At 29.8% G+C, this 23,389-nt stretch overlaps 2 protein-coding genes and 1 pseudogene across 3 annotated transcripts; 2 read left to right on the plus strand and 1 right to left on the minus strand.

The window, feature by feature from the left end:
- Positions 1–1,404: 1,404 nt before the first annotated feature.
- Positions 1,405–3,479, plus strand: LOC111311274 (uncharacterized). The gene is made up of 2 exons (XM_022910648.2): positions 1,405–1,676; positions 1,765–3,479. The coding sequence occupies exon 2, from the start codon at positions 2,055–2,057 to the stop codon at positions 3,327–3,329; it is 1,275 nt and encodes a 424-aa protein (XP_022766383.2). The 5' UTR covers positions 1,405–1,676; positions 1,765–2,054; the 3' UTR covers positions 3,330–3,479.
- A 6,555-nt stretch (positions 3,480–10,034) lies between these two features.
- On the plus strand, positions 10,035–18,384 carry LOC149520553 (uncharacterized; annotated as a pseudogene).
- A 688-nt stretch (positions 18,385–19,072) lies between these two features.
- On the minus strand, positions 19,073–22,518 carry LOC111312381 (putative methyltransferase At1g78140, chloroplastic). Of its 2 annotated transcripts, XM_022912591.2 has the most exons (8): positions 22,282–22,518; positions 22,031–22,134; positions 21,804–21,944; positions 21,245–21,326; positions 20,655–20,848; positions 20,446–20,557; positions 19,692–19,799; positions 19,073–19,436 (listed from the first exon to the last, which is right to left on the minus strand). In XM_022912591.2, the coding sequence occupies exons 1-8, from the start codon at positions 22,282–22,284 to the stop codon at positions 19,296–19,298; spliced, it is 885 nt and encodes a 294-aa protein (XP_022768326.1). In that variant the 5' UTR covers positions 22,285–22,518; the 3' UTR covers positions 19,073–19,295. The 2 variants fall into 2 exon arrangements, with proteins under 2 accessions (XP_022768326.1, XP_089621502.1); XM_089765376.1 differs by lacking the exon at positions 19,692–19,799.
- Positions 22,519–23,389: the final 871 nt, after the last annotated feature.

A 23,389-nucleotide genomic window follows, 5' to 3' on the forward strand; every position in this document is an offset into this window, starting at 1 on the left:
GTCGCAAGATCTAGAATTTCAAAGTCTATAATTCAAATGTTATCATGTGTAAATTTGATTCAATTTTATGTTAATTTATTTAAATAATTTTAATTTATTGTTTAATTATTCAGTGATTTGATATAATTTTGATTATAATTGTAATCTATACTTATAATTAATTTCATAAAAAATTATTTTTCATTGAATTATTTTTAAGTGAATTCAATAAATTTAAATTCAAATTTTAACACATACAATCTTTGCTTTTATGTCTGTATCGTACTTTCATTTATTAAAAAAATTATTGATGTTAAAATTTTAGTTTGAAAAGAATAAATAAATTTATAAAAGTATTTATATAATCATTAATAAATAGAAAAAGGTAATTATAAGTAGATTTGTTTATTGATCAAATCAAGTCGAATTTGAAACCGACCTAGATAAGATATTAACAAGATTCAAACTTAATCAAACTCGACTCAGACTAAAAACCTTATTTTGCTGCTCAAATTAGGTTTATTTTTATAAGATTATTTAAGTATTCTCATATTTTAATTTTTTTTAATAAAAATAAAAATATTTTCATAATAAATATTAATTATTATAAAATAAATAATCAACAAAAGAAATGTTAAAAATTCTTTTATTAATTTGATTTGATGTTTGAACCTAATTAATATATATAAACATAGGATATTAATATAAATAAAAATATATGCTTTTTCTGTCTCATTTTCTCTATATATATATATATATTTGGGATGTCATAAAATTATGGCTTTTTTAATATTTAAAAATCTTACCCTTTCATATTTTAAAATTATATTTTAAAATTTTTTATTTTTTAATATTACAAATCATGAAACTTTAATTTTATAAAAAAAATTTAAAATTTAATATTAAAAATATTAAAATAAAAAAATATTTTAAAACTTCCTTAAAAATTAATACATGACAAATACTTCGAAATAAATGAAGTAGTAATTATTTGGGCTGCGTTAGGTTTTGACCTTAAAATTTATATTCAAGACTTGATTTAAAAAAAAAAAAAGAACTATAAAATTTAAATCTAAAATAATTTATCTGACTTAAAATTTGTATCTAAATCTTTTAAATTTTAGACTCAGGAATAAGTTGACTCTTGAATGGGTTTAATAATAAGTGAGAATTTTGAATAGTGAGTCTGCGGCAGAGTAATGTTTTTGTTAGCTTCGTATTTCTATTAGCTACTTTATCTTATACAACTTTTTTGTCTTTTTCATATTCCCTTTATTATCTTTTAAAATTCCTTGCTAAAAAAAATGTTTATTATTATTATTTATTATTTATCATGGTATTTTCTATTCACTTTAAATTTATATCACATATCCTTTTCATGCTTTCACATTCATATAACATATTAAGCCAACCTCTCTCCATCTCATTCACTTTGAGTTTGACCCGTTGCCAGCCACCGGCAACTCTTTCTCTGCTCCAATGGCTACCCCACCCCGCACTCTCTTGAGAGGATCTTCTTAGTGGAAACATTTGTTTGATGAGAGAGCGCCCCCCCCCCCCCCCCCTCTCTCTCTCTCTCTCTCTCTCTCTCTCTCTCTCCCTCTTTTTTTGAGCAAAAAAAGCTTTAATAACCTTTCCTCTCCTGTCATTTCTCTCTTTTCCTGCTCCAAAAACCCTAATTCAGATTATCGTATAAGGTGAGGGAGAAGAAGAGAAAAAGTTTCTTCTTTGCTTTTCTTGTTTGGAAACAATAATATTATTCTCTCTTTTTTTTTTTTTTTATAGAAAGTAATTTTCTTCCGCGGGTGAAAGACGGGAGGAAAAATCAGGATCGATATGAGGGGAAGCTTCAAGGATATGGCTTCTTTCCCAAAGCTGTTTTAGAAGAATATTTTTTTTTTCATTCATTTCTTGCATACTTTTGCAGTGTCTTCATAATTGCTTTTTTCGAGATAAGACTATATCTTTGTTTCTGTTCTTGCGACTGTGCAACTATCACCATCTATATATCCCGGGCTCTTTGCAGGTTTTCAACTTCTTTTTGCACTTTTAAAAAGATAATCAAAGCTTTTGCTATGGATTCTGGTAACAGTAGTAGTATGCAATCTTCTAGTGGTGGTGATGAAGAGTATGACTCACGGGCTGAGTCCGTCCCAGCATTTTTGAACACTTCAAGCCACTTTAGTCCCTTATCAAATCCACACTCGTCACTTGTCCCGCACCACCAAGACCACCCACCCACTTTCTTTGATCCTTCAGCAAATTATCTCAACCCTTTCTCTCAATCTCAGCCAAACAGTTCATTGCTAAATTTTGATGGGGTTAGACCTCGAAGCCTAAGATCTGAACCCAACTGCAGTGACCTTGGTAACCTAACAGGCTCATCTACATCATGTCAGTCTATCTTAGGTGCACAAGGACTCAATCAAGGTTCATTTCCAAGCTCATCATCGGTGCAATCGAGGCCAGCTCATGACAATGGTGTTAGATCTTTAACACAATCTGATCAGACAAATGTTGTCAAGAACCCAAAGAAGCGAACAAGAGCATCAAGGAGAGCACCAACTACAGTTCTCACCACCGACACAACGAATTTTAGAGCAATGGTGCAAGAATTCACCGGAATCCCTGCACCACCATTTTCAGGTTCATCATATTCTCGAAGGCTCGACCTTTTTGGCTCTGGCTCTGGCTCTGGTATTCGGTCCAGTCATTTGGAACCTTTAGGTTCTCTCTACCCTCTACGTCCCTCAGCAAAAAGGATTCAGCCGACGCCGTTTGTATCCTCATCTTCTCCTTCATTGTTAAATAATCCTTTAGTTAATGCTGCTAATATTACCAATACTACTAGCAATAGCACCATTCCCATTTCTATCGCTCCCACAACCAATGCTTTCAATCCCACTTCTGGTAACTATCAACTTCCTTCTGATTTAGGCCTACTAAAGCAGCCTCAGAATATGTTAAACTTGCAGAACCAGAGCCCAGTCCTATCATTCCAGTCCTTCCTACAACCTCCTCCTCTTCACCCTTCTCTTAATTTGCCTGGTTTCGGTGAGAAGTCCCAGGGAAGTTCGGCCATGCCTTCCCTTGATGAACTGGGGTTGAGTCATGGTCATGTTAATGCAAACCTCGGTGGCTTACAAAGTCATGTAAGCAACTGGAGAGATGGGGTTGGATTGAACGATGGGAATTATGGTAGTAGTGATCATCATAACTCACAAAGAGTTAACAACTGCAAATTGAACTACTCAGCTTCCTCATCAGTTTTTCACCAAGAGAAGGGATTGGAGAACGTTTCGTCTAGAGCTGAAGGTACAGTTGATTCATGGATTTGTCCCGCAGAGTAGAATTACTTACTACTAGAACTTAATCAATGTTTCAGAAAATTGTCATGCAGAAGAATGTGAAGATGGTTTTGCAGCAGTAATCATATTCTCTTTTTTTATATATTTTCTTTTGTTCATTTTAGAAATAAATAAGAAATTTAATTAACAATATGTGTTCAATTCCATCATTGTTCCTATATTCTGTCAGATATGTGCTGCAGATAAATATTGTCCTTCTTCTTCTTCTTCTTCTTCTTCTTCTAACATGTACATTAGTACAATTATGTTTTCAATAATATTGGGTTTTGGAACTCGACTGCATCATCTATCTATGATAAGAAACAAGGAAACCGCAATAAGCAAAAGCCTTTCATCCTCGTACCTTGGCTAGAGGGAGAAAATAAATAGGTCGGTGCCGTTAATAAAAGGGCTGTTCTATTCCTTGAATCCCCCCAACCCCCTCCCCGTGGTCCTTGTCTACCCATTTCCCAAGTGGTCCGAAATCTTGTTCGTCTTGGGAACTATATACTTATCATATGTGACTAAAGTGAAATATATATAATATAATATATATATATATATATATATAGGACAAACGACCTTCCCTCGCCTGTCCCACGGGCTTTCATTTTAACCTGTTCAACTTCTAATAATTACAAGAAAAAAAATTAAAAATGACAAGGATTTTTGAATTAATTGATTTTACGTACAATCCCAATAATTCCTCAAATTTTCTCTTTTGGGTATTTTAATTTCTATTATGCTATAAATATTTTTCTTCATCGCTCAAAAAAAAATTCATTTTTTATCCAATATCAATTTAATTTTTCAACTCAATAAATGAAATTAAAAAATTGACACATTTTTTAATTAATTTTTATTTTTAAATATATTTTAAGGGATTTATATATCAACTTATCACTTTCAATTATAAGTTTTAAAATTTTTATTGATAATGAATGAAATAATTTTTTAAAATAATAATAATTTTCTTCAAATATAATTATAAATTCAATAGTATTAATGTTAATTAATGTGATTAATTATTATTTTCCTATGTCATGTCTCTTCCTTTTGTTAATTTACCTTTTTAATTAATTATAGAGAGAGGGGGTAGAGAGATAGTGCGGAGCAATCGGTGGCAAGATTGAAGGAATCCCAACCAGCCGTAATCATAAACTACAAGTTAAAACATGGCTCCTAATCCTATTATTTCAATAATTGTTATTATTCTCCTTTCTTGTCCTTTATTTTGATTTTAAGTTTGATTAATATCATAAATTATTATTAGTTTTAAAAACAGGTGCCGTCGACATTAAGATATACTCAATTATCAAAGTTGTTAGGCTTCGTATTACCTATGGAAATTTTAGGAGCTAGCTAGGTTAATTCTTAAAATAATTTTAAATGATGTTATCCCATTAATGAGATGAATAAAATGATATTATTTTATTAATAAATAATTTTTTAAAAAAAATATTAATATTTTATATGTTTATTTTAAAATTTGATATTTACTAATTAATAAAATAATATCATTTAATTTATTAATAATATATAAAGTTTATATACTAATAATGCATCAAAATATAAACTCTTAAATTAATTTTTTTGTAAATCTACAAATGATAGAAATGAAAAAAATCCATTCTTTTAAATATGAAACTTAATTAATTTATATAATTATTTTTAATAATTGATATTTAATAATTATGAAATTCAAATCTCACTCAATATTGTCATACTACGATTGATCTTTTTTGTAATAAAAATCCATTACTTTTCTTTTTGATTTAGAGAAATAATGAACCAACGGTTTTATATATGACTATTATTTTTAAGAAAGGAGAGAAAATTTTATATGTTAGTTTTAATTGGAAAAAGAATTAAGAGATAAACCCCCAGACAAAAATATCATTTTCTTTTTTTTTTTAAAAGAAAATCTCATTTTCTTAAATTAGACTATTCCTCTGGCATTATCATAGCTGCCATTATTATAAATAAGAAAATAATAATAATATATCAATGCACAAACTAATGGAGAATAATAATAAGCGTGTGATCCGTACACACGCTACAATTTTTGATCAAGTCGATGAAAGAATGATTCTTTGCGTGTGATGGTCTATGTATAATTTGTGAAATTTAGGCTGGTAAGCTTTGAATTATCAAAAATTTTCCAAAGAGCTGTAGATGTCAGATATGTTTACGAAATAATTAGAGATGGGATTACATTAATTTTTATTTGATGAAATAAAGCAATGAGAGTGCTATCTGCCTAAAAGTCAATGATCATTAATTCCTTTTTCATAACTTGATTGGTCGTCCTAGATTTTGCTTCGCATGGTAGATCTTTTGGCCTACTCACAGGAAAATATACTGAGAGATACACATGATGATCAATGGCCATATGAATCAGAGAGAGAGAGAGAGAGAGAGAGAGAGAGAGAGAGAGTTTGGGGTTAAAATTCTTTGTGAATCATTTTGAAAGCTTGGGGAAATGATTAAACATGAGAATTAGGGAGATGAGTAGGAGAAGGAGGATGCAAATAATAACCCTGTCAAGAAAAACATGATAATGATGAAATATTTGGAAAACAAGTAACATAAGGAAGGGGATGATTATTAGCGGTATGGCAATTTGCAGGAAGAGGACATATTTGAGAGAGTTGTGGGCAATGGACATGTGATATTTTCTCTTTTGGAATCATGGTGGCCCATGCCAGAGAATAATCTGGTTTTTAGCAATTATGATTGTTTTCTGATCTCTATCCATCCACCTTTCACTCACTCTCTTTCACTTCTCTTAGTCATGTGAGAGCGACTGCACTGCCAATCCTCGGTTTTTAAATTAACTGACACACCATTTCCTTTCTTCTTTTTTGCCAAGTCCCACCTCCCCCTCACCATTTCAATTTCGAACCAGCTGCTTCAAAAGTCACAAACCTTTTCACTTGATCACATCCTTTCTTTGAGGAAACATAAACATATTCACATATTCTATATGTATAGCAGTATTATAATTTTGTGGGCAAAGCAAGATTAGTTAGATTATAAAACATATGCTAAAAAAGGCATTAAGCAAGAACCTTGCCTTGTATGTATAATAATTCAAGCTGACACTTAGAAGTATGGATATTTTATATAAGCAAAAGCCCCCTTTTCAGCTCTGATCAGGCTGTTGATGCATCTTTTCCAACCAAAATAATCATCCTTGTTTGCATTGATTGTGTTTTAGTTGTGTAAGTTAGAGTACGTAAGCAATGATGAAAGTAAATTGCAACCTGTCACAGTTTGGTCATGTCTGAAGACTGGAGAAGAAAAAAAAGGCTAATAGCAATCTCCTTTTGATTCAAATTTTATTTGAACTTTTAAAAATTAAAGTTATAAATAAAATTTTGATTGTTTAAAATTATTATATTTTATTTTTTCCACCAATAAAATTATATAAATTAATAATAAATATCAACTGACTTCACGTGGATATTGGATACCATTAGTTGATATCTTATATGATAAATAAAAAAATCAAAATAAAATTTCGTTCAAAATTTAGAAGTTAATGATACTATTATCTTAATTTTTTAATTTTAGATATATTTTATAAAATGTTAAATGTAAAAGTAATATTTTTTATATTTTTTATTGTCATATAATTTATTATTTAATTTTTTTCTGTTTTTAATAGAAATATATATTTTTAAAAATTAAAATTAAGTTAAATTTTCAAAATCTTTTTGAAAAAATTCAATATCATTTTAAAAAATTAACTAAAAAATTCTACGCCAATTTTAAAAATTTAAATAAAAACTCTTTATCATTTTAAAATATTAAGAAAAAATTTTCATGTCACTTTAAATTATATTATTTCATAAAATATATTTGAAATATAAAAATCAGTCTTTTCTTTAATTATTTTTATTTTTCTTTTTGTTTTCCTTTTATCTTCTTTATAAATTATATTTTATAAAACAAATTCGAAAAAAGAAAAAGGAAAAGATATTTAATATTTTTAATAGAAAATAATTTTTTTTGGATAGAAAAATAACATTTTCTATTATGGTTTATAGTAAAATGATATTTCTAATAGAAAATAGATTTTTTTTCATTTAAAATGATATGGATTTTTTTAAAAAATAATTTTGAAATATTTAACTTTATTTTAATTTTTAAAATTTATTTTTTATTAAAAATAAAAAGTATTTCCCTAATAAATTATCTTAAGATAAAAATATAAAAATATTATTTAATATTTTAAAAATATATCTAAAAAATAAAAAAATAAAGAAAGTAACATCATTGATCCCTCAATTTTAAGCAAAATATTATTTTTGTTCGTTAATTTATCTCGTGAAATATTAATTAATGTCATTCACATGAAACCAATAAATATTTATTGTTAATTTATACAGTTTTATAGATTAAAAAAATCAAAATAAAATAATTTTAGGTAATTAAAAATTCAATTAAAATTTTTTAAAATTTTAAAACTAAAATAAAATTTAATTCTAATTTTAAGAACTACAAATGCAAATAATTACTAAAAACAACCACGCCTGCCAATGCTGCAATCTTAGACCGCTTGGGTTTCCTTTTTACCCATCCAAAAGAGAGAAGAATTGACATTTTCCCTCATTTTTTCCATTCCTTTGACGCTTCTTTTGGTTTTGTAGACCGAAGAATATTTTATTAAAGCATGTGACATTACAGTTGGGGGAGGAGTGCTAGAACTAGAATCAAGATAAGGCTATAATGCAGGGAGAGATGAGTCTGGTCCTTAACAGAAGCCAAAATATGAGCAAGCATTAACCTATCTACGAAGCCAAAGGGGTTAGCAGTGACCACACTAGAACAAAATCTGTTGGCTGATTAGGAAGAGGTTGGCGTCCTAGGCAGCCAGGTCTCTATCATGGTGCAGTTCGGTAGCCCACTACAGAATAAAAGTCCTTGCTTGGAAACAACACCAGAAAAACCCTGTTTTCTTTGCAAATAAATAAATAAATAAATTCAATACAATATATTTTGTTTAAGGTAAGTTATGTCGAGCCACCTAGTCCCTTTTAGACTCACCGAGGCATTGGGTCTGGAAAGGTTTGGAATTGTCCCGCTACTTCAAAAAAAAAAAAACATAGAACTTTGTACTTATCTGATGAGCCTGAGATTTCAAGCTTCAAACCTGTTCTTCGAAAGTAGTGATAGGCCTTCCATAAGTAGAGGTCTCTTGACAAACCAATTCCTGGCCTGCTTTTGTTCAAACTTCAAATATATGCCAAGGTTATGGACAAGTTAGTGGTCAATGGTTATGATGATCTGCAGTTTCAACCTGTTAAGCAAACTCATCATCTGGAATTAAACATATGGATCATGTCTTTCACAAATTTGTGCACAAATGTAACAAGGGAAATTATAGTGGTCCAAGTTAACAGTTTCATTAAAAAAGAATTTATTAAATATAGTTACAGTAGAGTTTTAGATTTTATAAGTAATAGTGATTTTTTTTTTTAAAGATATTCAGTTATAATATATAAAAAATTACTACCGGATGTATTAATTTTATTGACGAAATTTTGGGATGTTTTGAGAAAATTTTTCTTCAAATTTTTTTATTTTATAAATTTTAGAGTGTCCAAGAGAAAATTTTGAAAGTGTACTAGAAAATTCTCTCTTCAAATTTTCTTATCTATAATTCCTGGAAGTATCTATAAACATCCTAATATAAAAAGGAGATCCATCCTATCCACAAGTAAAATTAAAAAGATAATACATATTTCTTAAGATATATTTAAAAATTAAAAATAATTAAAAATATAAATGAGATATGTATCAATCTCTTAACATTGTTTATGAAATTAAAAATTTATATTGATATAAATCAAAAACTAACTCTAATTAAAATATTAAAAATTTATATTTTTTTAATATAAAAAAGACATAAAATTTGTATTATTTGCATGTATTAGTTTATCATTGTTTTTATCTCTCTCCTTTTAAATTTGAACTTCAAACAAAAATTATGGAATTAAGATAGCCATTGAGCACGGTTGTTTGTGGTACAAAAAATGCATCAATGAGAGAATACCTCAGTTTGGTTGGAGAAAATGCCGTTTCCACGACTCAAGCTATTATTTAGCTAGAGTAATACAAAAGGCAGAAAATCTTACATCCGAAGGTGAGTTTACCACACTTAATACTTTTTTTACCAGTCAAAAACAGAGTAATAGCCTTTAGGGGACACACATAGTATTTACTTTTCCTCTATTGATTGCTAAGGTTACATAAATGTAATACTCTCTTTTCTTAATTACATCTAACCTCTTTAGAAATATCTATGTCCAACAAAAATCATCCGTCTTCTTTACGGAAAAAACAATATCATTCAAGTTGTAGAATTCACTCCATCTATAATTTAGTTAGCCGGCTCTTTAAGAAGATATGAATTTAAAATTTATTGGTGATTAATTTTTTATTAATGTTAATTTTAAATATATGATTTCATAAAATGTAATATATTTTATTTTGACATGAATTGTACCGATCGAAAGTATGATAATAATATTATATCAATAAAATTGATGATAAATTTGAACCGCTCCAATAAGTATAATGATAATTTTACGCTTTATCTCATTATGTTAAAACAAATTTGATGATATTTGGAAGGGGCTAACATAACATAAAAATGAAACAGTTTTCTCCCTAAGCTCAAAATTTAGCGAAAAAGAGAAAATGGGGTTCCTTCTTGCAGACATGGAGACATTATCTTTGTCTGCTTCAGCAGGTCTTAAGTGATTTTCATGAACCCCACATGTTTCCCACTAAAACGCTTTCCTCCCCTCCTATTGAGCATCATAAAGATAAATGTCTTGACAGCAACCACTGAGAACTGTGATGTTTTTTGTTGTTATGCCCGATTTATCAACCAGCTAAATAGAAAATAAAAAAAAAATGTAAAATTAAGCAAATTGGCCCCTTTTCACATGCTTAGTAAAAGCAAGGGAGGATGGCATGCAACTGTGCGAATATTCTACTTTGGAAATTGTTGTTAGAATCCCCTTCAAAAAAATAATTATACCTACAGCCAGTGTTTGTGGAGTTTTGGGTTTTCTTTTTTCTCCCTGGAACTCACCGAAAGAAGGCTGCGCCTGGAATAATATTTTCCACTGCGTCAAACACAGGAAAAAGAAACGTAGTTTAAAATTATAAGAACAGAAGAAACTGGATTTTATTTCTTCTGCCCTCCTTGTTAATTTATTCCACCATTTCTTTTGTTTGATTCTCCTCACTGTTAAATGCATGAACTGACTTCTTTACAAAAGTATTTACTTTCCCACTATTTTTTTTTCCTTACTGCTTAGATAAGAAAAAAACTTTTCAGCTGAATTCATGAAAACGAAAAAGTACTATTTAATCCCTATTTACTATTTAGTTGCATTTTTATTAAGAAAATTTTGTAAAAAATGCTTTAAAATTAATCTTCCTTCAATAAATATCCAAATAAATTGAGTATGAAAATTATTTTTTTATACAAAAGAGGTTAAAATATGAAAAGAAAGAAAAAGATTAAAAATAATAAAATCTGAATTTAAAATTTATTAGATATTAATTTTTTAAAAAAATATATAATTATATAAATTTTAAATTAAAATTTATTAGTTGATAGAGCCAGCAAATGAAAAGATACGAAAAGATTATCTAATTTAGACTTATCTGAACTAGTTAGAGAAATGAAATTTAGTTTGAAAAGATATTATATTCCAAATACAAAGCTATACTTGTAAAGAAAAAACAAAATTACCTGGATTCAATATCACGGTCAATTTTCATGCTATTGTATCAAGTTTGAGAAGGGTATGGCGTTAAAATCAATCAATTGTCACTTGAATTTTCGACAGAGAAACTGAGGACAGGTTTTCACATTATAAATTTGAAAGGAATCAATCAAAGTTGATTTTTCAAAGTAGAAATATTAATTTTGAGATTATTCGTAAGCTTATCAATTTTTAAACTATATAATATCCTTGGTGAATAATATTACCCGATTATTGCATTTTCAGCACTTTGATTGTACAAACGGAGGCGTTTAGGAGGGTTCGTGACGCAAAACGGGACGTCAGTGGGAGCTCATGCTGGCAGACGGGAGAGGACACGTGTCAAGGATGAGACGGAAGGACGGAATACACTTGTCAATGGTAGGATGGAAAGCCCCACGTGAGAGATAATAAGGAGAGAGATACAATGATGATTACGTAAATATAAAAATAAAAATTAATCTTTTGCCTTCTTTTTGTCATTTATTTTCATCCTTGCGATGGATGGATTGGTGGATGGGGTCGAATCCATTAACCGAGTTAGGGATGTGCTCTCTGCTCCTCTTTTTGCAATCATAATTCATTCACATTCTCTTCTTGTCTCCCTTTCAAGTCCTGGTAGGTCATATTATTGTTGTTAATTTTATTTGGCATCTATTGTATCAATTGATTTATTTCAGTTTTATTAGCAATTACAAATGGCGACGGAAAAGATCTTCATAATTTTTAAGTTATTTTTATTTGAATTTATTTAATATTTATAATATTTAAATTTGTTTAAATAAATATTATTTATTTAAATATTTAAATTTATTAAAATATTAAGTGATTTAAATTTTTATCAAAATATAAAATAAACAAAAATTTAATTAAAAATTCAAATTCGCTCTTAATTAATAATAAATAAAAATTATTTTTTAAGATTCAAAACTTTCTACAAATATAAAATTTTATATATTTTACATATATAAACAAATAATAAATTTTTATATCTATTACTATTTACTAAAATTTAAATATATTTGAATATTTGATATTCAAGGGATACTATCCGTATTTGCTTTGAATCAATTACGGATAGTAAATTTTTTTATCTAAATCCATTAATTATCTATTCATAATTATCCAAATTTGACATAAAAGGATCGGGTAACAATGAATATCCATTTATTCACTATCTATAGACATCCCTATTAGCAATGGTTTTTCATATTGAATTTAATATCAAATAATATAAATTATTTTCGTTGGTTTTAACTGATTTTTATAAATTTTGGTGGAATAGTTTATTTCAATTGGTAAGTAAATATAAAACATGTTTTATAATTTATAATTTATTTTTTATTGTTTGATTATCTTTAACCTAATAAAAATAAAACTAAAGAACAAAATAACCCTTGAAAATTGGATTTCTTTATTTTTTACTTCAACTTTTTTTTTTACACTTTATTTTTCTAAATTAAAGTTCATAAGTATTTCAATACCTTTTAAGAAAGTAGCTGTTAAAATTTAAGAATTTTAAAGCTAAAATTATTTTTTCATTTATTTATTTTTATCTTAAAATATTTTTATATGAAAAAGAATAATGCTTATTCATATATAATATGATTACATTAAGTATTTTAAAGTATTATAATAAATTGATGATATTACTTGTTAATTTTAAAATTTATTTATTTAATTTTCGAAGATATTGTATATATATTTTTTATATTATTAGTATTATTATATACAAATTTATGCATATTTGTAAATATATTTGTGTTAAACAAAAAATATTTAAAATAATATATCAAAACAATTAATATTGACATATACCTTTTTCAAAAAAGAATCAAAATATTATATGATCCGATATTAACAATCTTAGATCATACTCCATATTTATGCATTTGATTCATGTTGAGATTAGATTTGCTCAAAACTAGGCTTATCAATCTGATTTTTAAAAGTTCAACCTGATTTGATTGGTCATTTACATAATAATTTGTAAAAGATTATGAAAAATTATCTCATACAGCATAAAAAAAAATGTTTGAATTTCATGAGCAGATTTAGAAATTTTCACATTTTTTTTATATATTTTATAAAAAAAAAAAGTGTTGAAGAGTGTTTGTAGAACACTCTTTAAGGTTTTTTTAAATTACTTTTTGTGGTTTTTAGATACACTACTTATAGGGAGTAATAATTTTGCATTAAATGTAATAATTGATAATTTTATTTATAATTTTTAATACATTGGACGAAAATATTATTTTATACAATAATCTTAATTCTTAAAGAATGCTTTTAGACCATTCGTCAATAAAATGTTTTAAAAAATAAAAAATTAATATAATTAAAAAAAATACATACACAATTTTTAAATTAATTTGTAAATTTTAAAATTTTCATCGATGTATAAATGAAGTCAAAGATTATCAGATTTGCACATTGAGCATTATCATTTCACATCGTGGTAACTAGTTATATTGACAATAATTGGGATTCGAACAAAAGACATATTCGTTTCCCCCAAAATATCCCTTGTTTAAAGAGAAAAAAAAGTTGACCATTAACATTTGACACAAACCATGCTTGAATGCAGACTAGGCAAATGCTTTGTAGAGAAATTGTTTTTGTTTTTTTTGGCCTCAAGAAAATTGTTTTTCGTTAAAACTTCCATTAGCGAACAATACCACAAGTCTGCTAGACAATCCGAGACCTTTTACACAGGAACTCAATCTAACAGAGACAGAAACTACACACTCCTAAGATGGTGCTGCAAGACCTTCCTTGCTTTAGGATAAGCACCAGAGAAGATGGTGGCTGCCTTAGCCATCCCCTCCTTGTGCTTAGTTGCTACACATTCAACAGCCTTATTGGCTTCTCTTCGAATCGACATAAATTTTTTCCTCAATAACACCTAACATCTTTACAATGTCATACAATACAGACATTAACTTCCGCCTAGGGTTACTATAATAGCTGAACAAATTTTCAGAATCAGTTTCAATCACAATTCTGTTATACTTCTTCATTGCTAGCTTCACTCATTCCCTGTGTTGGGAATAATGACTTAAATCCCATAAGAGATTTGTTTGGGATTTGTTAGAGATTTGTTTGGGATTTGTCAGATATTGCTTGATTGACAAGAAGACTTGCAAAAGAAGAATTCCAAGAGAAAGAGGATTTTTAATAGGTAAGTTTGACTTGCAAGAGAAGAATTCTAAAAGGAAAGGGATTCTTAATAGGCAAGTTTGACTTACAGGAGAAGAATTCTAAGAGGAGAGGGATTCTTAATGGGCAAGTTTGTATGGTTATAAATAAGTGAAGTCTCTACATGGTTAGGTATGAGAAAAAGATGTAAGAGAGTTGTAGGGTTTTGTGGGATAGACACCCCATAGGAGTATTGGAGCTCTACGTCTTATGGGTGTGTATGTTTGTTTGTGAGTGGACTAGAGGAGACTGAGAGGGTTCACATAGGTATGATGTATGGAAACATATGGGTATGTGTTTGGTTGTGTTGAAAGGGTGCACAAGAGTTTGGGTTTGTGTTTGTTTGGGTTGAGAATACTTCATAGGACTGAGGAGATTGAGAGTGTCTTATGAGTATTGATTGTTGAGTGAGATTGATGACTTGATGTATGTTTGTAATTCTCTACAACTAGTGGATCTTGTTTCTCATCCGTGGATGTAGGTCAATTGGACCGAACCACGTTAAATTGTTGTCTCTTGTGTGTTTGATTTATTGTTTGATTTCGCTTCCGCTGGTGTGATTGGATTGGAGGCTTTTAGCCCAACACCCTGCATGCCAAAGTTTGCACTGCAACCGTTGCAGAATCAGCCTTCACCATTTCCCCAACACCTTCCACCAGTTCATCTTGGCAGTTCCTAACCACCACTCCAATACCGGACCTCTTTGTTTTTTGACAATATGCACCATCACAATTAAACTTCAGTCATTCTTCTTCTGGTTTACACACCATCTGTCAACAGAAAACGAGCAGGAGGGTTGTTTCAAACCAAGTACACCCTTGTCTTTCTTAATACCCTATAGCCATTTTTAACAGAATACATCCCAATAGGGCCACACCATTCTATCTGGTTCATCTTGGCAACTCAAAGGCATTTCCAATATAGCCTCCTTTTCTTCATCTGTTAACCAATGATTAATTGTAAAGAAATTATTAGTTGGCTTATAAATTGGATTCTAATTCACGTTTCACCGTTTTTAATTTAACACTTTGACGTCAATTCAAAATCACCATTTTCTTTTAAAAGATAGGGTGAACATGGCATGACAAAATGAATCATTGTATTCATCCCCCCACTCTCAATTCTTTTACCAAACAAAAATAATCATTGTATTTTGCAGAATATTGATGAGCCGAAAATTCATGGGCAAAAATTTCTTTAGACCCAGTACTATTCTTACAGTTTCATTGAACCAAATAAAAATGGGCCAAGTTTTAATTATAGTGGCTTTAAGCCTGGCTCAATTGTTTGGGTTGTTGGCATTGTACTACTTGAATTCATTCATGATGTTAATCACCAACGATTTTTTTTTGCTTCTTTTTGTGGGAAAAAGTAACGTCCCTGTTCCCCTACATCTACTTGAAGAAAGTATACTTGGTGGGTTAATGCTACGGTTGATATATAATAAAATATTTGATATGATATTTAAATTTTAAAAATATTTAGAGTGAATAACATAATTAATTCCTAAATTTTGGACTAAATTTTAAAAAGTTTTAATCAAATCATTAATTATCCAAAGATATATAAGTATAATCCTTCCCCTATTAGATTGTCTAAATTAATAAAAAATCTTATATGACATAACAGGTGACCTTTAAAATTTTAAATAGATGAAAATTTAAAGTTAACTTAAATATATGTAACTAAAAAGTATGAAATTAAAAACAAAAAAAAAACCCTAAATCAATACTTTGTTATAATTTGATTTTTTTTTTTTTTTTACTACTCTCTTCTCCCTTCTTTCTTCTTGGTCCCTTTGTTCTCCAACAGCCAAAGATGGAACCATTTAGAAAGGTAGCATATGGCCCTCCTACTACCTGCATCAAAAGTTGAAGTTTAACAACAGCTCTACCTTCATCGAATGAAATGCAATGGATTAGATTCAATACTGTTAAGGCTAATCCAACCCTTCTCTATTTGAGATTTTAGTGACCTCTCTTTCTATTTTCTCATTTGTTTCTTCTAAAATTAAGAATAAGTAAACATGAGGAAATTGAAAGAAAAGAAATTGATGAAATCATTTTCATTTGTTTTAGATTGGGTTGATGGTTTAATAGCATTGATTGAAATTCAAGATAGCAAAGGTAGCTTTTTGGTTCCTATTTTGTAGTGTCTTGTGTTAGAATTTTATGGGCTCGTATTATTATCCATAAAAATGAAATTTCTTGCTGTATATGATTCAAGAAATTTAGGTAATTTATCTTTCTTTTTGTATTAAAAAAATTGAATCTTGTGAAAAATTTAGAGTTATCTTGATTTATAATTCTTTTTATTAGTAAATGTATATATTTGCGATGGATTGATACAAATTTATGCTAAATTCTTTTGTGAACTAATATATATATTGAGTTAATTTATATGTACTCAATTGATTAGTGAGAAGCAAATCTTTATTTAGTTAGTTTAATATTCTATTTTTTATTGTATTATGTTTTGAATTAAGATTTTTTTAATTTCATATTTTTTAATTATAGAACTTTAAAATTTCATATATTGAAATTTTTAAAGATTATATATCATATCAAGTGAGATTTTTTATTAATTTAATCTGTTCAGTAGATAAAAAGATTATATTGATACAAATTTAAATAATTAAAAATTTAATTAGAATATTTTAAAATTTAAAAATCAAAATAAAATTTGGTCCAAAATTTAAAAACCACATATATTATTTACTTAAATTTTTAATATAATATTTGTATTATAAATTTATTAATTACTATGATATCTTTAATTTGATTATCTCTAAATAATAATATTAACAAACAGTTTAATTTTTTTAATTATCAAATTAATTAATATATTTATAAATTAAATATTATATTAAAAAATTTAAAATTTTATATAATATATTTAATATTTTAATGTAATTCTTGGTAACATTTTACTCGATTTATTGGAGGATGACAGCGACAGCTAAAGTTAGCCCCATCTTTTTCCCCTCATTGCCCATGCGTAGCACTCCACACCCTAAGTTGCCATTTGTAATTCACTCTGTGGCCAAAATAACCCACATCCCAGCCCAGATCCCTGTAATATGTTTATGCTATGGTTATACAAGAAAAGAGGAAATTAAACCCAAAAAGCCCGATGTCCCCCGCCTCCTAGCCTAGTGGCCCAGGAGAGCCTACAGGGGCATGAATTCTCGGTTATGAGCCTCTTCCACCCTCTGTACTAAAAATAAAAAAATCCCAAGAGCACGATAATCTTGATCCTTGAACCGCAATTATCATTACCGTACAGTACTTCAATCTCCCGGATTCGTTACCAAAAAAGAAAATAAATTTCCAGAGTAAATTTAGGTGACAACCGTTCAAATCAGGCAAAATCCACTATTTTGCCTATGTGTTACACGTAGCCCACACAGCCTCCATTTGTCCAATCTCATTGCCAATGATCCACATTCAGATGGTGGTACAAAATAATCTAGTAATCAAATTTCAAATAGATCCTTTTGGTCTGAAGTGAAGGAACTAGTTCAGGAAGCTAAAACAATTACAAAAATTCCAACATTCCAAATTATTGTGGCTCAGGGTCTTACTGGTTCAGTCCCTTGGTCTGCATTGTAATTCGCACCAATGTGGTTGGAGTTAATTGGATTCTCCCACAAGAAAACTGCATTCCTGATAGCGATGTTTGTCATTGCTACTTCTGTGGGTGGCCTATTTGGAGGTAGGATGGGGGATTTCCTTTCCGCACGTCTGCCAAATTCCGGAAGGATCATTCCAGCCCAGATAAGCTCAGCATCAGCCACCCCTCTAGCAGCAATATCTTTCTTGTTTTACCTGATGATCTGTCCACAGGTGTAATGCATGGATTGGTCTTAATCATTGTAGGGTTCTGCATTTCCTGGAATGCTCCGGCTACAAACAAGTTTCTCAAACTCCCCCCCCCCCCCACACCCTTCATTTTTTTTAAAATTTATTTGTTAGATGATATTACATTGTACTTACTAAAAAAGCTGCATTTATCAAACCAGTTTAAGTCATAAGTTGTAACATATTTAGCATTTCGATAGACCTAAATCAGAACAGACAAGTTCATCGTACAGGCTGGAGTCTTACTGAAGTAAGAAAATCAGGAAAGGAGAACCAAATAATTGTGTAAGATATGTGGGTCTAAGTCATTTATACGAGTCCTCTATCAATCTCAATTTTGGAGGTGGACAAAAGTAACTGTATTTCAAAATGCCCCATCAAATATTGAATCATGGAGTGAAGAGTCTAGATCATAACATTGAAAGTTCACATATATAAAACACATGAAGAGCCAAAAAAAATTAAGCTGAGGCTTTCTGTTGTTTCATCTATTTTGTCCTCTAGATCATTGGCAGAAGCACTTTACATAGCAATAGGAATTGCAATGGCTTTCTGTTGTTTCATCTATTCTTTAATTCACCTACCCAAGGGATAGAGAGCGAGCTCAAATAACAAAAGCACTTACAGAATCAGATATGCAGGAATACTATGCCTGAACGCGGAGATCATTCTCAAACTCAATCATTTGAATTAGAAAAACCATATGTTATAGACAGAAGCGTTATTGAAGTGGATTACGAAGGTGAGGTTGACCTTGATCCCGATGAAAATAATGAGAAGACTGTCCTTTACCGCCAAATGTAACTAACAGTTACAAATTCAAAGGCACACACATTGAAGAGCTACATTTATGCTTGATGTGGCAACATCTGAACAGTCAAATTTGATCACATTCGGATGAGCATAAATGAAACAATGCTATTACCTTTTTGCTATCCATTTGTTTTGCATGTTTGTGAATGATACACGTCCCTAACAAATTAAAAATCATCTATATAAACCAAAGAACTGAAACATGAGACACAAACTTAGAAAAGACACTCTATAGCTTTACAAATTTGGCTTTGTAAAATTACTGAAACTACAATATAATATGCAACTGTAATTGGGAAGATGCAAGGTTAGCTGGGTTTTCTAGATGAGATCATCACAAAAAGTCTATTTCTTATACATGTAAAACCAACTAGCCCACAAGTTCGGCAGAGATCTTCGAGTTCACGTTCAGAAAGGAAGATATGGCTGCCTGCGATTCCCGTTATAGTCTACACAGAAAAATAATCCACAATCAGCAATCAAAAGAATAACCAACTTTCCTGATGCAAGAAAGGTTTAGATAAAGCTTCTTCAGTTAATTCAATAACACTGGGCAAATAATGAAAAACATGACAAATTCAATTCTCATTATTCAAAAAACAAAATCAAGTGCCAAATTCGGCTTTGGAATAGTGCATAATGAACTCCAGTCTAAACTTGTGAAGTGGTCAATGCATTTAGCAAAGCTGAAATAATTAATACACCTGGCGGAAAGTCCTCAAAAATGGCACAAACGCAAAAGGCCCATCAAGTATGCAAGTGGTAGCAACAAAAACACCTCCAGGTCGAAGAACTCGACTTATTTCAGCCACCTAGGTAAACCATTTCAAAATCATTTAAAACATAGGCTATAAAAGGTAAAAGCTCAGGAAACAAAGAGCATGATCTTATGCCACAAAGTAAGCATTAGATGCAGTATGCAGACAAAAACTGCGTCTCAGATTCTTGTGCAAATCCATACATTTTGGAAAACTGATTCTATAATATACCTTACTAACCCCAAGTTCAACACACATTTTATTTTTCTTCAGAAGCTCTATTTGCCGGAAACAATTTTGCTCTTTTCAAATTTGTTCAATTACCTGCATTCTTATTGGAATAAATATTTAGTGCGGAGGACATTACCAGCTTAGGTGAATTAATATCCTTACTAGAGATTTCTCCAAAATACCGAAAATATTTATTTCGACATAGATTAATGTCAACACTTCCAGCTTCCTGGTGAACTCTATTTTCTACTCCACAAAGTGTACTGTTGGCATAAAACACTCATTTCAACAAATATAAAAGAGTCTAAGTGATGAAAGTTTTTCAGCCTTTCTGCCACCATTTTGGGAAATGAGCCTTAAGATTTCACCTTTGAGTGCCAACCTATAACGTAAGCCCTTGTATGCCAGTAATATTAGGGACAATAAGCAACTATAATGATTGATCACCACATTTAAAAGAAATGCTTACAGCTGTTGATGGTGAAGGCCAACAGTGCAAAGCAGCACCAGCATGCACAGCATCAACTGAACTTGACTTGAAAGGAAGTCTAGAGATATCAGCTCTGACCAAGGTCACTTTCCTTTGAAATAAATAAATAAGTCAGAGGTAACATCTCAAATTTAAAATTAAAAATATTTAAAGTTAAATGAGCTTAATCTAAAGGTGAACTTTTATACTCTTTGGGGAAGTTTTCCTCCTTCTCGATGAATTCATAGCATTGTTGCAGCATGTTTTCTGAGAAGTCCAGAGCAACAACCTGTGAAAATAATCCACTCTTGGCAAAAAGTCTGGAGAACAACCCACTACCACAACTAGCATCAACAATGTTTCCACCTAGCACTGGATTTAGGTAATTCTTAGCCATATCAAACTGCAATGTAAATCATTAGTTACTTAGTGACTCCAGCACTAGTGAAAGTATGAAACAACAATGACATGAATTGAGAAAACTATTCCATGCATATCATGCCAAATCAATTGTGCAAATTGTAGGATGATTACACATTGATATTTTATATTTGTTAGCATTTCAAATATTGTTACTTTCTAAGAGTTTTCGTTTAATATACATGACAGATGAACAGATATCACTTCCAAAGGACACCCACACATGATTAAGATAAACACTGCAAGTTTCAACCTTTTAGGATCTCAGGTTGATGCTTCACATAAAACATAAAACTAACTTATGATATAATAAGCTAATTAAACACTTCATAGTCCCTTCCTAATGAACAAGATTATAGAAGTTGTCATCTCATCTTACCTCTCTCTCTGGACCTGGAAAGCCACCAAATATAAAACTTTGACGCCAACCCCTCTCATAGAGAAACGATACCACATTAGTCCTGGTTAAGAAATGACCAGCAGGCTGCAAGTAAGATAAAAGAAAAACAATCCCAGGACATAGCATCAAGCACCTATACTAATTAAATGAGGGCATAAGTAGTGAGGGCAACATGGTAAATGGCCAATGGTGTACTGGTTAAACAACAGATCCATGACCTTTTTATGATTGCAAAACAACCCTTTCATTGACAGAAGATGTGGTTGGCAGAGTCAGTACGGCCTATGTTTTACAATTTCTATAATTAGAGAAGGAAATAGAAAATAAAGGAGACAAAGGAGAGAAATCATGTGCCACAACAAAGACTCACTCGACTAATTTTCTATCTCCTATGACCTTTTGTGAAACTAGTAAAACTCTTATTTTCAATATCCTATGACCTGCAGATATTTCCATTTAATTTCAACTCTCAAATGCAAATGTTTACAACACTATCCAAACTATAAAAAAAAAAGAAAAAGGAATAACAGGGACAGACCTGAACAGTTCAGTACTCAGCGGCATAGATTCATCATGCTGCTTGGACCCACTTGAGGCAACGAGGTCAAGATGCGTTTTGTTACCAAAATAAGTCTTGTTACAAGTGTTACACTGCAAATTAGACCCAGCTGTTGATCCTCTGTTCCATTCCAAAATTCAAATCAATTCAAACACAAGTTGAAATTGAAAAACGTATCATTTGAAAAAACAACAATATGAACTCACACGTATAAAGGGGAGTCATCGATCCTGGTTAATGGTTCATAACAAATGGGACAAGCTAAACCGTTGCCACCGCCACTGTCCTCTTTCTCCACCTCAACAGATTCCTAAAACATACAAAACGTTTACGAAGTTAAAAATTCTAAGAAAGAACAATAAAACAAATAACTTCGAAATCAAATTACACCATTTAAAATTGAAGAAAAAAAAGTCAGAACCATTAACCCAATTATCTGGGTTTTCTTGTTGCATACCATAGGCTTGGTTTCAAAAAAGGCAGTAGAAGAAACGCGAACTTTAGCGGTTAAACTTCTTCTGAAGACGGGAATAGTGAAGGGTCTGAACAAGAAATGCGCCGAGCTTCTATTGAAGAGTCTGAACAAGCAAAACGCGGGTCTGAAATTACCAGTAATAACTGCCGTCACGATTTTTTTTTTTCTTTGATCGTTTCACTATCTTCGTAGTAATTGAAGAGGCCGTTTCTCTTTCCTGAGAAGAAAGCGGGTCGCTTACGAAGATATAAGAAGAGACTGTCAAGGAGACGTAGGTTTGACGATTACTGAAGTTTATCGTTACGTTCGGATAAATATTAAAAAAAAGTTTTTTTTTAAAATAAAAAGATATATGTAATTTTTATTTGAATAATTAAAAAAATAAAAAAATTATCAACCATGAAAAATATAATTTATTATTATTTATAATTTTATAATATTTTTAAATCATGATATGTTTATTTACGTTCACTCATTCATTAAAATTATTACAAAATTACAAAAAAATTTTATATTGAAAAAAAAAAGAGTAAAACTTACTTGAAAGAAAGATAATTTTGAAAGAATTGTAAGATAATTATAATTTTTTTATATTTTTTATTAAATTTTTAGTATTAATAAAAATAAGATATAATAATTTTTTATAAAAATTTCTTTTTAACTTTCTTTTCCTTAATATTTTTATTCAAATTCAGATATTAAAAAACTTAATACAAAATAAAATTAAAAGTTATTTGATTTTTATTTTTTTAAATTAAAAATTTATCATAACAAAAAAAATTACTTCCTTTACTTTCTTTTACTTTCCTTTTCGGCTGTCTCTTGTCTTTTCTGAACTTCTAGCAATAGGACATGCGAAGGGCAGTACATAGAACCGCTTCTCAATGGGCTAAAAGCATCGCCGACTTTGAAAATAAAACCAACATTAATTCATTTCTAATTTGCAGTTCAAAAACCATTTACAATGAAAGATCCTTTGATTTTTTTTTTAAATTTTAACCATTAAAAAAAATTAATTAAAAATTTGAGATACGTGACGGTCTTTTTAACACTGCTTATAAAGTAAAAAAAATTTAAAAGATCAATAAAT

Source organism: Durio zibethinus, chromosome 1, assembly GCF_047325235.1.
Source record: "Durio zibethinus cultivar Kanyao isolate XHJ-2024 chromosome 1, ASM4732523v1, whole genome shotgun sequence".
NCBI lineage: Eukaryota > Viridiplantae > Streptophyta > Magnoliopsida > Malvales > Malvaceae > Durio > Durio zibethinus.